General features: G+C 41.1%; 1 protein-coding gene and 1 long non-coding RNA gene across 2 annotated transcripts; one reads left to right on the top strand and one right to left on the bottom strand.

The window, feature by feature from the left end:
* The first annotated feature begins 445 nt into the window (after nt 1-445).
* On the top strand, nt 446-1,098 carry LOC118556641. The gene is made up of 3 exons (XR_004927266.1): nt 446-504; nt 620-764; nt 1,064-1,098. It is a non-coding gene; the product is annotated as an uncharacterized LOC118556641 (long non-coding RNA).
* A 6,307-nt stretch (nt 1,099-7,405) lies between these two features.
* LOC118556647 lies at nt 7,406-9,143 on the bottom strand. The gene is made up of 2 exons (XM_036124668.1): nt 8,278-9,143; nt 7,406-8,082 (listed from the first exon to the last, which is right to left on the bottom strand). The coding sequence occupies exons 1-2, from the start codon at nt 9,011-9,013 to the stop codon at nt 7,406-7,408; spliced, it is 1,413 nt and encodes a 470-aa protein (XP_035980561.1). The 5' UTR covers nt 9,014-9,143.
* Nucleotides 9,144-13,455: the final 4,312 nt, after the last annotated feature.

Below are 13,455 nucleotides of genomic sequence, written 5' to 3'. Positions count from 1 at the left end.
CAACACTGGTTGACCACGTTGTCAACCACGGCCTGACGCTGAGGGAGGCTGGACTGTGAGTACATCCAAATCTAAGCCGATACACAGTGACAAGTGTGATAAGAACATTTCGACTGGAAAATAGGTATTGTAAAAATATCCTCATATCAAAAACATCTGCACGGTTTCAGCAACTGCTTACAGTACTGTATTCTATGCACTATCAGCACTTCTGTTACCTTTTCCTGTGAAATTACTGTACTATTGTTTACTGTTTTTTTTCTACATAGGATTGAGGGTCAGGAACGACGAGGGGGAAGGCCTCCTATGTTCACAGAACAGCAAGAGAGGAAGGTAGTAAACATGGTTTTGGCCAACAATGCTATAACCCTCAATCAGCTCCAAGCTAACATTGTCAATAACCACGTCGGTTTAAAAAACCATATTCAAATGAAGAAAATGTATCGAGTGCCTTTCGAGCGCAATTCCGAAAGGGTGAAACGACTGCGGCATGATTATGCAGAGGTATGTATTCACCTAAGCATTGTGATCTTGCATACTGTCTCATAATCTTTTACTGTACTGTAATATGTATACTAGAGCTACACTGAACACAATTTTGCCTGACACTGTTCTTCAGAGAGTTTTACAAATGGATGGAGAGGAGATCCAGCATGAGTTCATTTACGTAGATGAGGCTGGGTTCAACCTGACGAGAACACGAAGGAGGGGAAGAAACATCATTGGCCACAGGGCTATAGTCAATGTCCCAGGGCAACGTGGGGGTAATATAAAGACTATCTTATCTTATCTTATCTTATAACACTCTGTGCAGCCATTACACAGAATGGGGTCCTCCACCGCCATGCCCATATGTGCCCTTACAACACAGCACTCATACTTACATTCTTGGACCAATTGCACAACATAACAGCAGCAAATCAAACCAATCATATGCAATACATTGTTGTCTGGGACAATGTGTCTTTCCACCGCTCTGCTCTGGTTCAGAACTGGTTTCAGCAACATCCGCATTTCACCGTCCTATATCTTCCACCATACTCTCCATTTTTCAACCCTATAGAAGAGTTTTTCTCGGCATGGCGGTGGAAGGTATATGATCTTCGTCTTCAGGCTGAGGTACCCCTCATCCAAGCCATGAAGGAGGCCTGTGACCAGATGGAGGTAGCAGCAATGCAAGGATGGATTCGTCATTCAAGACGTTTCTTTCCAAGGTGTCTTGCTAATGACAACATTGCCTGCGATGTTGATGAAATTCTCTGGCCAGATCCAGCTAGGCGAAGAGACAATGTCTAGTTTTTGTTTTGTTTTGTTTTTTACAGTAAACTTACAGTACAATACGTAAAGTGACATTTTGTTACAGTATTATGAATCTCCATGTCAACATTTTGGGCGTGTTGAGAAATAAATGAGTTTCTTCAGTCTGCAACATTGGTCTTGTGTAGTGTTTGGTGAATTTACATTATATTTGTACTTTGTTGATGGTAGCCAACTCTAATCATAGGGAAGTAGAAGTGCTAAAAGTGTTTTAGGTTTATCACAGCAGAGTGTAACTCGTGCAAACAGAGTATAGTAATGTGAAACGTGTGTTTCATATGGTAACAAAGTGTGGTTTTTAAACAGAAGTGTATAGTTTTTACAAGAGTGTTTAATTATGCAAATGATCTGTAGTGTTTTGCTAATTGGGTGTGTGGTTGTGCTAATTGTGTGTAGTGTTTTGAAAACACGGGCCCTGTTTTGACAATCGTGCTTAAGCAATCCAAAAAAACTGTAAATGCATACGATAAATCAAAAAACATGATCCTCACAGTGCTGCCTGCTTTGTCCAGATGACAATGGGTTTGTTGAAGCAGGTGTATGATGGTATCTTCAACTCCAACTCAATGGCAATAAGCAAACTGCAGGGGGTCCTGATATGTGCTTACCTGCTTACAGGTGGACCAACAGAAGTCTCTCCCAGACCTTCATGATGTGGGATGTCTAGGCAACAGGTCTTTAGTCATTAATGACTGGAGGATGAGTTTTCTTCGGTACCAGAACAAGGCAGGATCTCTTCCTCAACAATGGAACCTTCTCTTGGGTCAGGCCAAGTTTGAAGAGATGTTGCAGAATCCCACAGAGCTCCTCACAACAGACCTTCAGGACTCTGGGGCTGATATCATCTGGACCTGCAGCCTTGTTCCGGTTCAGTCTTTCCAGCTGCCTTTTCACCTGACTTCTAGATACAGAAAAGTGGGAAGGGGAGGCAAAGGAGCAACAGCATCTCCTGATCTGGTTAAAAGCAAACTTGCTAAAGCAGAATAATCCATGACTGAGGTGGAACATCTGAGGTTTGACAGGAAAGTTTTGGGTCAGATGAGGGTGGGATGTCTGTTTGGCTGGGGACAGGAGAGGATGATGATGATGAGCTTGTTCCTGAACAGAACCTATTGAAGAATGTCTTTAGCTCATTGGCTCTGTCCAGACTTCCATCTATACAATCCTCCTTTTGCTTGAAGCCTGTGATCTTCTTCATCCCTGAACACACATCTCTGATATTGTTCCTCTGTAGTTTATTGTCCAGCTTATTCCTGTGTTTCTCCTTGCTATATTTAATCTTGACTTTGAACTGCTTCTGTATACTCCACAATGACTCCCTTTTTCACTCCCTAATTGCTCTTTTTTTCTAGTATTACCATTTCCTTTAGCTCACCATTGATCCAGGGTTTATTATTAGGGAACCATCTCACTGTTCTGGTGGGGATGGTGTTGTCCACACTGAAGTTTATGTAGTCAGTCACATAAACTCCATTTGGCTGGAAAAGAGAAGTCCAATCAGTTGCTTCAAAACAACCCTGTAGGGCTTCTTCGGCTTTCTGTCACCACTTTCTAACAGTCATCTTCCTAATAGGTAGTCTCTTAACAAGAGATTTATATTGAGAGCAGATAAAAACAAGATTGGGATTGGATTTCCCCAGAAGAGGTCTTGGTTGGGAGATGTATGTATTCTTGACATTGGTATTAAACAAATTTAATGTCTTGTTTTTCCAGGTGAATCACCTGACAAACTGATGAAACAGCAGTGTTTAAGAGAGCGGGACATTATTAAAACCATCAGATATTGCACACAAATGCATTGGGATTAGGATTGTGTCTGTATCCTGGCAACAACTGAACCGATTACCTCACATACATTATCAGCAACAGCTGAGGGTGGAATGTAAACAGCTGCCAAAATAACACTGGTGAACTCTCTTGGTAAATAATGTGGACGGAAACTTACTGCCAAGAGTTCAATGCCTGGACTGCAGAAACAACACTTCACAGCAAAATATCCATGACACCATCTGCCATTCACAAGCAACTGCTAATCCACCTCCTTTCCTTTCCCCGCTGCTCTTTAAATCCCTGTATGCTTCCTATTGTCAGGAAGCCGGGCAAAGAAACGCTGGAGTTGGGGATATAATCATGCAGCCGTGTCTCTGTAAAACACATTACACTTCATTACATATACTCCTTCTGACTCCTTGTCAGGACTTGATGTTCGTCCATTTTTTTAGCTAATAATCTCATGTTGCCCAGTATGATGGATGGAAGAGATGGTTTGAATGTCCTCCTTCTCTGTCCTCTTTGCTCCTGCTCTACATCCATGGCACCTCATTTTCAAATATTCTGGGATTTCTGGCTTCAGTTGTGGTATTATTTCAGCTTTTCCAATGACAATCAGCTGCTCTATGTTGTAAACCACTCTGTTGCTATGGTTATGCATCATAGAAAATAGGTAAATATAAAATATGGTGCCAAAAATCCATCCAAATCAAATGTATTCAGAACAAGAAGCAACAGTTGTCCATAAAAAGCTATTTTTCCTCCAAAAAGGTTGGAATGAAAGGTTTTTTAAAAAAAAACTAAATGAAAAGTACAGAGCTACGCCAACGTGCTACCACTATGAGCAGTGCAGTTCTAGAAAGCATTATGCATCTCAACAAATGTCCAAAAGTTAAAAAGTATGAGCATTAATCCCTCCAGCAGCACAGCATGGAATGCCAGAGGGAAAAAACATCTAAAAGCTATTTTCATCTACAAATGGAGGAATTAAAAGTTTCCAAAAGATTATACAAGAATGGGAGTAACTGCTAAGTATGACTAATATGCTTCATGTATAACTCTTTGTGTTTTACAGTTGTTTATTAAATGGCTTTATTTGTATACCGTATGACTACAAAAAACTCTCAGCCATACGTTGAGCACACCACTGGGTTTGGAGATAATTCAGCTATCAGGGTAGCCTAGATGGATTTTGTTTTTGAGTACCAAGGAGGTGCAATTGAACCACTCAAACCTACTTATCTCAACATATGTGCTATGTACAGTAGGTGCCCCAGAACCAACATTGGAATCTGTTAATTTGTTCATACTTCATTTTATAAAGACATTTGAGACCATGTTTCCTTTTTCAACATTGATTAATTTCTTTGAGGCGTACAGACATTAATTTGCATTCTCATGGTCACACCACAGCAGTTTGATCAGGTTAAGGTCTGAACTTTGACTGGAATGCTATAGCAACTACATTTTAGCTTTGCTGTCATGCATCTCCAGCTGAGTGGACGCTGGTGAGTTATTGCTGCCGCTGCTAAGTGGTAAGTTTATTTACTAAATAGACTTGGCAATCTCCTCAGTCGAGAGCTAGTTTCGTATCTTACTCATATAATCACACATAATCTACATCTGAACCGCTACCCCATGTTTGTCGGTGTCAAAGAAATATACAGTCAAGCCTACCAGCTGCACTTTCCACTCAGCTCTACGACCCCATCCAGATATAGCTTAAACAATGTGATTGTGATCAAGAAAAAGCTACAGGTTTTCAAGCGGTTTTCACCAAACGGGTGCATCTCTGGAGGATCTGGTGGACCCAGGAGAGCCGATGCCATCATTCTGATTTTCATGGTAAATAAAGCCCTGTGACTTGTTCGATAAAATCCTAGTCTGCCATGTTGAGTGAAGCAAGCAAGGAAGATGTCACCATTCATGTATGTGAGTCAAGTGACCAACGTCAGGCAATCCAGGTGAAAAATTTACCTGGCATTTATATGGAAGATAAATTAAAGACAGAAAAGTAAAAAGAAAACAAATATTTGACTTAGTTGGAAGATAAGACACTAAATAAAATAAATAAAAAAATACCGTCACGATCCTCAGTTTTGTGTTGGACTTTGCCTATTTGGTTCATTCCCTCAGTTATTATTTCTAGTGTTCTATCTATTTACTAGTTCCTTGTATCCTGCTTCTGTTAGATTTCTGTAGTGATGTTACGTTATGTGCCGATGCTTCGAGGCGTGTGTCGAGTAATGGAGGGGGCGTTTCCGTAAAGCGCGTATCGAGGCTTGCTTCATTTAGGGGAGGAGCCGAAAACGATGACGTCTGAAGCCTCGCTGCCCGGCTGTACCACGTGACTGCTTCGGGAAGTGGTTCAGATTTCGCTGCGGGGTTTGACCACTGAGATATAGCTCAGTGGGTTTGACAGCTTTAGAAACCCCACAGCAGTGTTTCCTGCAGCACTATGTTGGCGAGGCGGCCGCCTCGCCAAACTCACGCTACCGCCTCGCCAACATTCCAAAAAAAATAAAAAAAATAAACAACTTGATATGCTACGCATGTTTATTTGACGTTAACACGCGGTTTTTTATTGTTGCTTTCTCGCGTACATATAGGGAATGACAGGGAAAAACAGGCAAAAATACATGGATACTTTGAAGAGAGAAGCGACTTCACCGTCGCCACTCCCCCCTCCCCCCCGCTCCGCCAGTCATCCGCATAAAACCGCGCGGATGACTGGCAAATTACTATAATACAAACACACTATCACAATTTTTGCATGCTGATGTTTGCTTGTTGTGCAAATAAAGACAGGTAACAGACACTGTATTTATTGCCCTTTAACCAGCCACCAGAAAACAAGAGCTGGATGAAGCTCTGGTCTCCATGATAGTGAAGGATACCCAGCCTTTCACTATTGTGGATGACGTTGGATTCAGGACAGAGGCAAACATAAGCAGGCTGGAGAACCCCCTGCAGTACTGGGCTAATCATCGGTCACTGTACCCCAATCAGTACAAACTTGCTCTTATTTATTTATGCACCCCGGCATCATCTGTGCCATGTGAGCGTGTCTTTTCAAAGGCTGGAGAAGTAGTGTCAGAAAAGAGAAATGGTTTGAAACCAAAAACTGTGGAGAAATTGTTGTTTCTTAATAAAAATGCATGAAATCATCCAAGTTACACAAGCATTAGCCTTTTCACTACCCCCTCCTCAGTTCCACAAGCAGTTTCATTGTCCTCTGCCTGATTAAGCCCATGCCATTTTTCTAGAGTCACGGAAAAACATTATTACACAACATGCCATATCACATGATGTCGCGGCCTTCCATGTTCCAAAAAACCAAAATTCCAATATAGGCCGTGGGTGGTAACAGGTGGTTTGATTTGTACGCACTTCTTACTTCATTGGTTTGCAAAAATATGGGATTTATTTCTTAAAAAAAATATAGACAAAATAAAGACTAAAAAATGTCTTACAACTTGTTGAAAACGAAAAATAATCTAAATTTGCCGTTTGAAGTTCTAAAAGTGGTCAAAAAATCATTTACAAAACCTCCCGTCCACACCAGACATTTACCAAACGATACATCTCCACCAAGCACCCGGTGTGTTCTTAATTACTTAAATTAATGGGAGGGTCTAACAATTAACAACGTAATCTAAACATTTCAAATCTAAAAATTAATTACAAATTTTGGTTCTAAACTAACTTAAATATATTCCAACTACCCAAAAGAAGAAAACTAAATTGTTAGAAAATACAATCCAAAAAATATATCATAAATGGCCACAACATCCCGGCCCCTAATTCATGTACAAGAATTATGTCTAATATCTACATAAGTGGCCAATAACCAATGCAAAATTTATATCAACATTAGCAGAATTAGCTCTTCAATATCTTTCTATTTACAAAAATTATTTAAACAAACTTATGCAACAGTCCATGATACACATTATTTTTTTTTTTTTTGCAGTCCATATGTCTTCTCAATAAAAAAATAAAGCAATTTTTGCAGTCCATATGTCTTCTTAGTGAAAAAATAAATAAATAAAGCAAAAACAGTCAGTGTTCCATGACTTCCATGTTCTTCTCTTGTCCATGTGTATGATCTGTGTGTGTATAAAAAAGTGTATGTAGCAGAATGAGATGTTCAGCATGTCAGTAAATGAGTATCAGTGTAAATGTAGAGCCAGAGGTTCTAGAACTTAGCTCAGTTGGAGACAAACGTTTGCTGTTGTCTCTACACAGCCTCCAGCAGGAGACATATCTTGTTAATCGGCTTTTCCAGCTCATTTGTTCTCGTCTTGACCCGAACACGTCATACCAATCCACATGCATCGGCCATGGTTTCTGTGATGCGTCCAATAGGCCAAGAATTTCTTGGAGCAGCCTCGTCAACAATTAGCACCACATCATCAATGGCAAAGTTCCTGCGAGTCTTGTTCCATTTCCGTCGTTCTTGCAACATGGGGAGATATTCTTTCACCCACCGTTTCCAGAACAGATCCACAATGTATTGGGCTTGTTTCCAACGTCTCCGTATGTACAGGTCCTCCTTTTTGAACAAACCTGGCGGCAGCACAGGCTTACCTTTTAACTGGAGCAAATGATTTGGAGTAAGAGCCTCTAAATCATTGGGATCTTCAGAAGAAGGTGTAATCGGGCGATCATTTAATATTGCCTCCACCTCACATAAAACTGTGTGCAAGCCTTCATCGTCTAGTACTTGCTGGTTTGTGATGGAGCACAGTACTCTCTTTATTTCCAGCACCAGGCGCTCCCATACACCACCATGATGGGCTCCATAAGGAGGGTTGAAAGTCCACTTTATGCCATCTTGTGCTAAGCATTTTTGGATGTTGCTTTGCTTTAGCTCCAACATGGCTTGCTTCAACTCACGATTTGAGCTGACAAAGTTGGTTCCGTTGTCCGACCGGATTTCCTTGACTTGTCCTCTGCGGCAGATGAATCTCCTGATGGCGTTTATGCAGGAATCTGTGTTGAGAGAATGTGCCACCTCAAGGTGAACTGCACGACAGGTTAGGCATGTGAAGAGAACTCCATATCTTTTAACAATAGTTCTCCCTCTCTTCACTTCTATTGGTCCAAAGTAATCAGCACCAACATACGTAAATGGTGGAAGATCAGTTGAGATTCTGTCAATAGGAAGATCTGACATTTTTTGCTCACCTGGCTTTTGTCGTTGTTTTTGACACACCATACAGTTTCTGATGATCTTTCTGGCTGCTGAATTAGCATGAGGGATCCAGTACTGTCGCCGAAGGGTAGAAAGCATGTGATTTCTTCCTCTGTGTCCAACTTTTTCATGGATGTGTTGAAGAATGAGCTTTGAAACATGGCTTTCTTTGGGCAATATTGCAGGATGTTTTGTTTTTTCAGGTAATGCTGCTTTGCTCAGTCTGCCGCCCACTCTCAACACACCATCAGTAACAACAGGATCAAGCTTGTACAGATGACTTGACTTCTTCACTGCACCAGAGCTCAGGGCAGCCATTTCAGTACCAAAATGTTTTCTCTGCACAAAGCTCACTATGGCTTCCTCAGCCTTGAACAGATCATCAGTTGTGAGCTGAGCATCCGTTTTATTGTCCTGTTTGTCACACATTTGATTTCCACAGTGTGCAGTTAGCAATTTCTTTGTTCGTAGCATTTCTTTTAGTTTCAGGATCCATGCTACACATCTTTTTAGCTTTGTCCAACTGGAAAAGTACATTAGCAGCTTGGTGGTGGGACACACTTCTTCCAGCACAGCTGCACATGTCAAGACCTGCTCTTTAACCTCTGGATCAGCTTCCAAATGAACAGGTATTTGTTTAACCACTGCTGGCCATTGGATCTCAGGTTTTGTGAGAAATTCCGGCCCACTGATCCAGGTGGAAGACTTTAAAAAAGAACCAATCTTCATGCCTCGAGAGGCTGGGTCAGCTGGATTCAACTTTGAGCTGATGTATCTCCACTGAGTGACCTTTGTAAGATCACGAATAATGGACACTCTATTAGCTACATATGTTTTGAACCGTGTCGTTGTGTTTGCAATGTACTGCAGGATGGTTGTACTGTCAGACCAAAAGACTGATTCACTCATATTGAGTCCAAGTTGAACTGACAGCATCTTGTCCAGTCGCACAGCTAAAACTGCAGCAGCAAGTTCAAGTCGTGGTATAGTAATTTGTTTTACTGGTGCTACCCTTGCTTTACCAATAACAAAGGAAACACACACTTCCTGTTTACTATTAGATAGCCTAAGATAAGACACAGCACCAAACCCAGTTTCACTGGCATCACTAAAGTGATGCAGTTGTGCACTTCTTATTTCCCCAAATCCTTTGGGTGTGATGCATCTTCTGATACTTAAGTTGTCAAGAAGAACTAAATCTTTGACCCACTTGTCCCAAACTTGTGCTATTTCTAGTGGAATTGTCTCATCCCAGCCAAACTTCAGTTTACATAAATGTTGAAGAATCTGTTTAGCAGTGAGAATAACTGGAGCTAAGAAACCCAAAGGGTCGTAAATAGAGCTGACGATGGACAAAATACCACGTCTTGTTAGTGGTTTGTGCTTGTTTACAATGCTAAAGGTGAAAACATCCTGTTCAACGTCCCATTGCACCCCCAAGGCTCTTTCAGTGGGAAGCTGTTCCTGGCTAAGATCTAGCATCCTTACACCTGTTGCTCTGTTTTCCTCAGGGATCTGAGAGAGGACAGAGCGCTCACTACACACCCATTTATTGAGCCTAAATCCCCCCTTGGCACACACCTCAGTGAGTTGTTGATAAAGAGAAATGGCCTGATCAACAGTCTGGACAGACCTGAGACAGTCATCTACATAGAAGCTGTGTCTGATTGTATTAATAACCACTTCTGGGTACAGATGTTGGTTGTCATCAGCAGTCTTTAAAAGTGCATATGTGGCACAACTAGGGGAAGAGACTGCACCAAAAATATGGACCAACATTCTATGCTCAACAAGCTCTTTTGTGATGTCACCATGGGGCCACCAGAGAAAACGTAGGTAATTTACATGTTCCTGAGCAACTCTGACTTGGTGGAACATGCCTTTAATGTCTGCCATAAGGGCAATTGGACCTTGCCGAAAACGAAGGAGCACTCCTAATAAGGTGCTAGTCAAGTCTGGTCCCTGTAACAGCTCTTTGTTCAATGATGTTCCAGCATACATTGCAGCACAATCATAGACAACACGCAGTGTTTTCTTACGGGGGTGGTAGACCCCATGATGAGGTATGTACCACACCTTTCCTTCTTCATGTTCCATTTGATCTTGTGGTATGATTTCTGAATGCCCTTCCACATCAACATTATGCATAAATTCTTTGTACTCTTCAAAGAATAGCTTATCTTTCTGAAATCGTTTTAACAGATATTGCGCCCTCTGCTGGGCAACCTGTTTGTTGTTGGGCATTTTTACTTCAGGATTACGAAAGGGTAACTTCAGGTAATAATGACCATCTTTAAGCACCGCTGACTTTGACATGATGTCCATGAACTGTTTGTCTTCTACAGACATTTCAGTATGCTCATTGCACTTGTGCTCTACAAAATCCTGGTTATACTGACTGACCAGCATTTCTTCCAAACTTCTTATAGAGATACGGTTCACCTGCATAGAACCAACAACATGTCCATTTTCTTCACTACCCTGACTGAGTGGACCATTAACAACCCAACCAAGGCGTGTTAGCACAGCATAAGGCCCACTACCTTCACTGTTAACTATTTTCCAAGGTTCCAATGCTTTGGGAGAATTTACACCAATGAGCAGCCCAATACCAGCATCTATTGGTGTCAACTCAACAACTTTTAGGTAAGACCATTTTCTTAAGTCTTCCTCTTTAGGGATGTTTTCTTTAGTGACAGGAATGGATTGTTGAGTATAAACATCAGGCAACTTCAAGTATTCATTTTCTTTTAAAGCAGCTACTTCCAAACCAGATATTCTATAGCTACTTACAGGCTTTTCCTGACCCATGGTTTTTAGCATGATTTCCACTTTTTTTCCAGATGCATTTAACTGCATCATCAAAGCCTCTGTACAAAATGTTGCAGAGCTGCCTGGATCTAGAAAGGCATAAGTCTCCACAATCTTTGTCCCCTTTTCCAACTTTACTTTTACTGGGACGACTGACAGAACACACTCATTAGACCCGGCCCCAGTGTAACTACCAACATTTAAAGATACAAGAGCATTTGAGACTAGTGACTCTTTATCCACAGCCTTAACTGCTTGGTACTGCTGCTTTGTTATTTCAATATGCAGAACAGTAGGGTCACTTTTATTACAGGTGAGGCATGTTAGACGTTGTGGACAGTTCTTACTCATATGCCCCTTCTGTAAGCAACCAAAGCATAAACCTTTATTTTTAAGGAATGTCACCTTTTCTTTGTTGGCTTTCTGCTTAAATGAGTCACATTTTTCTATGCAATGATTTCTATCACAAAATAAGCACCGAGCTTGAACTACCTTTGTAACCTCATGGTTACACTGGACCTGTTTGTCATTGTTCTGTTTAGAAACTACAGCAACAGAAGTGGCAAAACTGCTACTTTTAGTTTTAAAAGAAACCTTTGATGGTTTTAAAGCCATCTTTTCTTTTGCAGTTTGACCTTCTCCAAAAACAGGATCTAATGCAGCTTTTGTTTGTTTTTCCAGAAAATCAAGAAGATCTTTAAACGTTGCTCTACGGTTATACTTTTCTGCTATGTCAACCACAATCAGTCGCCAATTGTCACGAAGTCTAAAAGGCAACTTTGAAACAAGAATTCTCATGTTGGTTGAGTTTTCAAGCTCATCGATAAACCCAGCTTCATCCATGGTGTTGAAACAACTTCTTAAAAAGAATGTATAAGCTCTTAAAGCTGCAGCATCATCAGACTTTAAAACTGACCAACTTACAGCTTTGTCTATAAATGCAGATGTTATTTTTGCTCTGTTACCAAAGTTCCACTCAAGCTGTCCTTTTGCTTCCAAATAAGCAGTTTGTGGACTCATATGCATACAACTTCTCACTAAAGCTTTAGGCTGACCAGTGGTAAACTGTTCTAAGTAATAAAGCCTGTCCTGCATGTTATCCGTCTTAGCTTCTATTCCTTGCTCAAATGCCTTAAGAAAGGACCTAAAATGCAAAGGATCTCCACTAAAAACAGGGATTTCTACAGATGGCAGGAGTGACATTCTTTGCTGTTTCACAAGCATCTCAGTGATTTCATTCTGCTTCTTCATAATCTCTGTTAAAGCACTACTATGAACATCAACCTGAGAAGATATTTGTCTTAGGCTTCCCCTTTCTGATTTCACTTTTAATGTTTTATTATTAGGTGTCTCTTGGGGCATTGGCAAAGGGGCAAGAGTAGACAATCGTTTCTGTGTTCTTGGAGCCTTTTGAGCTGTAGCAGCGGGTATGAACTCCGTAGATGTGGCAGAAACTGATGCATCCTGGTTTGCGACACCAGCGCTGGAAACATGACTTTTCTGATCTTGCGTAGAGTTGTAGATTTTCCTCTTTGCATCCGCCTTCGCCAGTTTGGTTCTCAAAGCCAATGCTTCTTTTCTTGCTTTTAACTGAAGTTCTTCCAACTCGAGCGCATGTTTTTCTTGCAGCGCATCCACCTCCGCTTTCAGAGCGGCTCTTTCCACCTCGGCTTCCATCAGCGCCATTGAAGCTGCATGGGAACTCTTACTGCGCGCACTTGAAGCTTTACTCACTATACTGGGCGCTTTGCTGACTGGTTTAGCTGCGGACCCAGATAGCCTTTCAGAATCTTTGTCGATTTGTTGCGCAATCTGTGAGACGCTGTCATCTGGATCAACGTTATGGTCATGAGATGCCGCCTTGGTTTCAACATCAAACGCTGAACACACTTGGCTCTTCTGTGCATCAGGATCTCCATCCATCCAAGTTTCAATGTCATCCAAGAACTCTTTAAAACTGATCAGCTTTGGTTCGTACCAATCACCATGATCGGTTTCTTTTTCCTCATCGCTCAGCAGTCTTTGAACTGAAGATTGCAAGTCCATAAACTCCGCTAAATAATTATTAAAAGTTTTCATATGCTCGTCTATGGAGGATTTTGATTCTCCAGCATCAATTAAAGCATGAATGTCATTTCTTTTTCTTGTCAGCATGCCGAGTTTGGCTCTGCGCCTTTTAATTAAATTAAAGAGTTCTATTTCCTTTTGAAATCCTTCATCTTGTTCATCCATTTTCAACACAAATTTCGTTACTCCAAATCCAAAAGAAAATTGTCCAAAACAAACTTTTTTCTTTACAGTTTAGCGTCTCTGCTCTTTCCATCAAAGTATCGCATTTACTCACGAACTTTGTGCGTCTT

The sequence above is a fragment of the Fundulus heteroclitus genome, chromosome 20 (assembly GCF_011125445.2).
Source record: "Fundulus heteroclitus isolate FHET01 chromosome 20, MU-UCD_Fhet_4.1, whole genome shotgun sequence".
NCBI classification, from domain to species: Eukaryota; Metazoa; Chordata; class Actinopteri; order Cyprinodontiformes; family Fundulidae; genus Fundulus; species Fundulus heteroclitus.
The sequence above is the reverse complement of the archived record's forward strand: the minus strand, read 5'-3'. Positions and strand labels throughout refer to the sequence as shown.

Bases quoted from the DNA above. Each gene is read 5' to 3' on its own strand.
- LOC118556647 (XM_036124668.1), bottom strand. From the start codon at position 9,013: ATGAAGATTGGTTCTTTTTTAAAGTCTTCCACCTGGATCAGTGGGCCG. The intron at 8,083-8,277 runs GTGAGCAAAAAA...CTCTCAACACAG, and splicing joins AAAACAACGACAAAAGCCAG to ATTCCTGCATAAACGCCATC.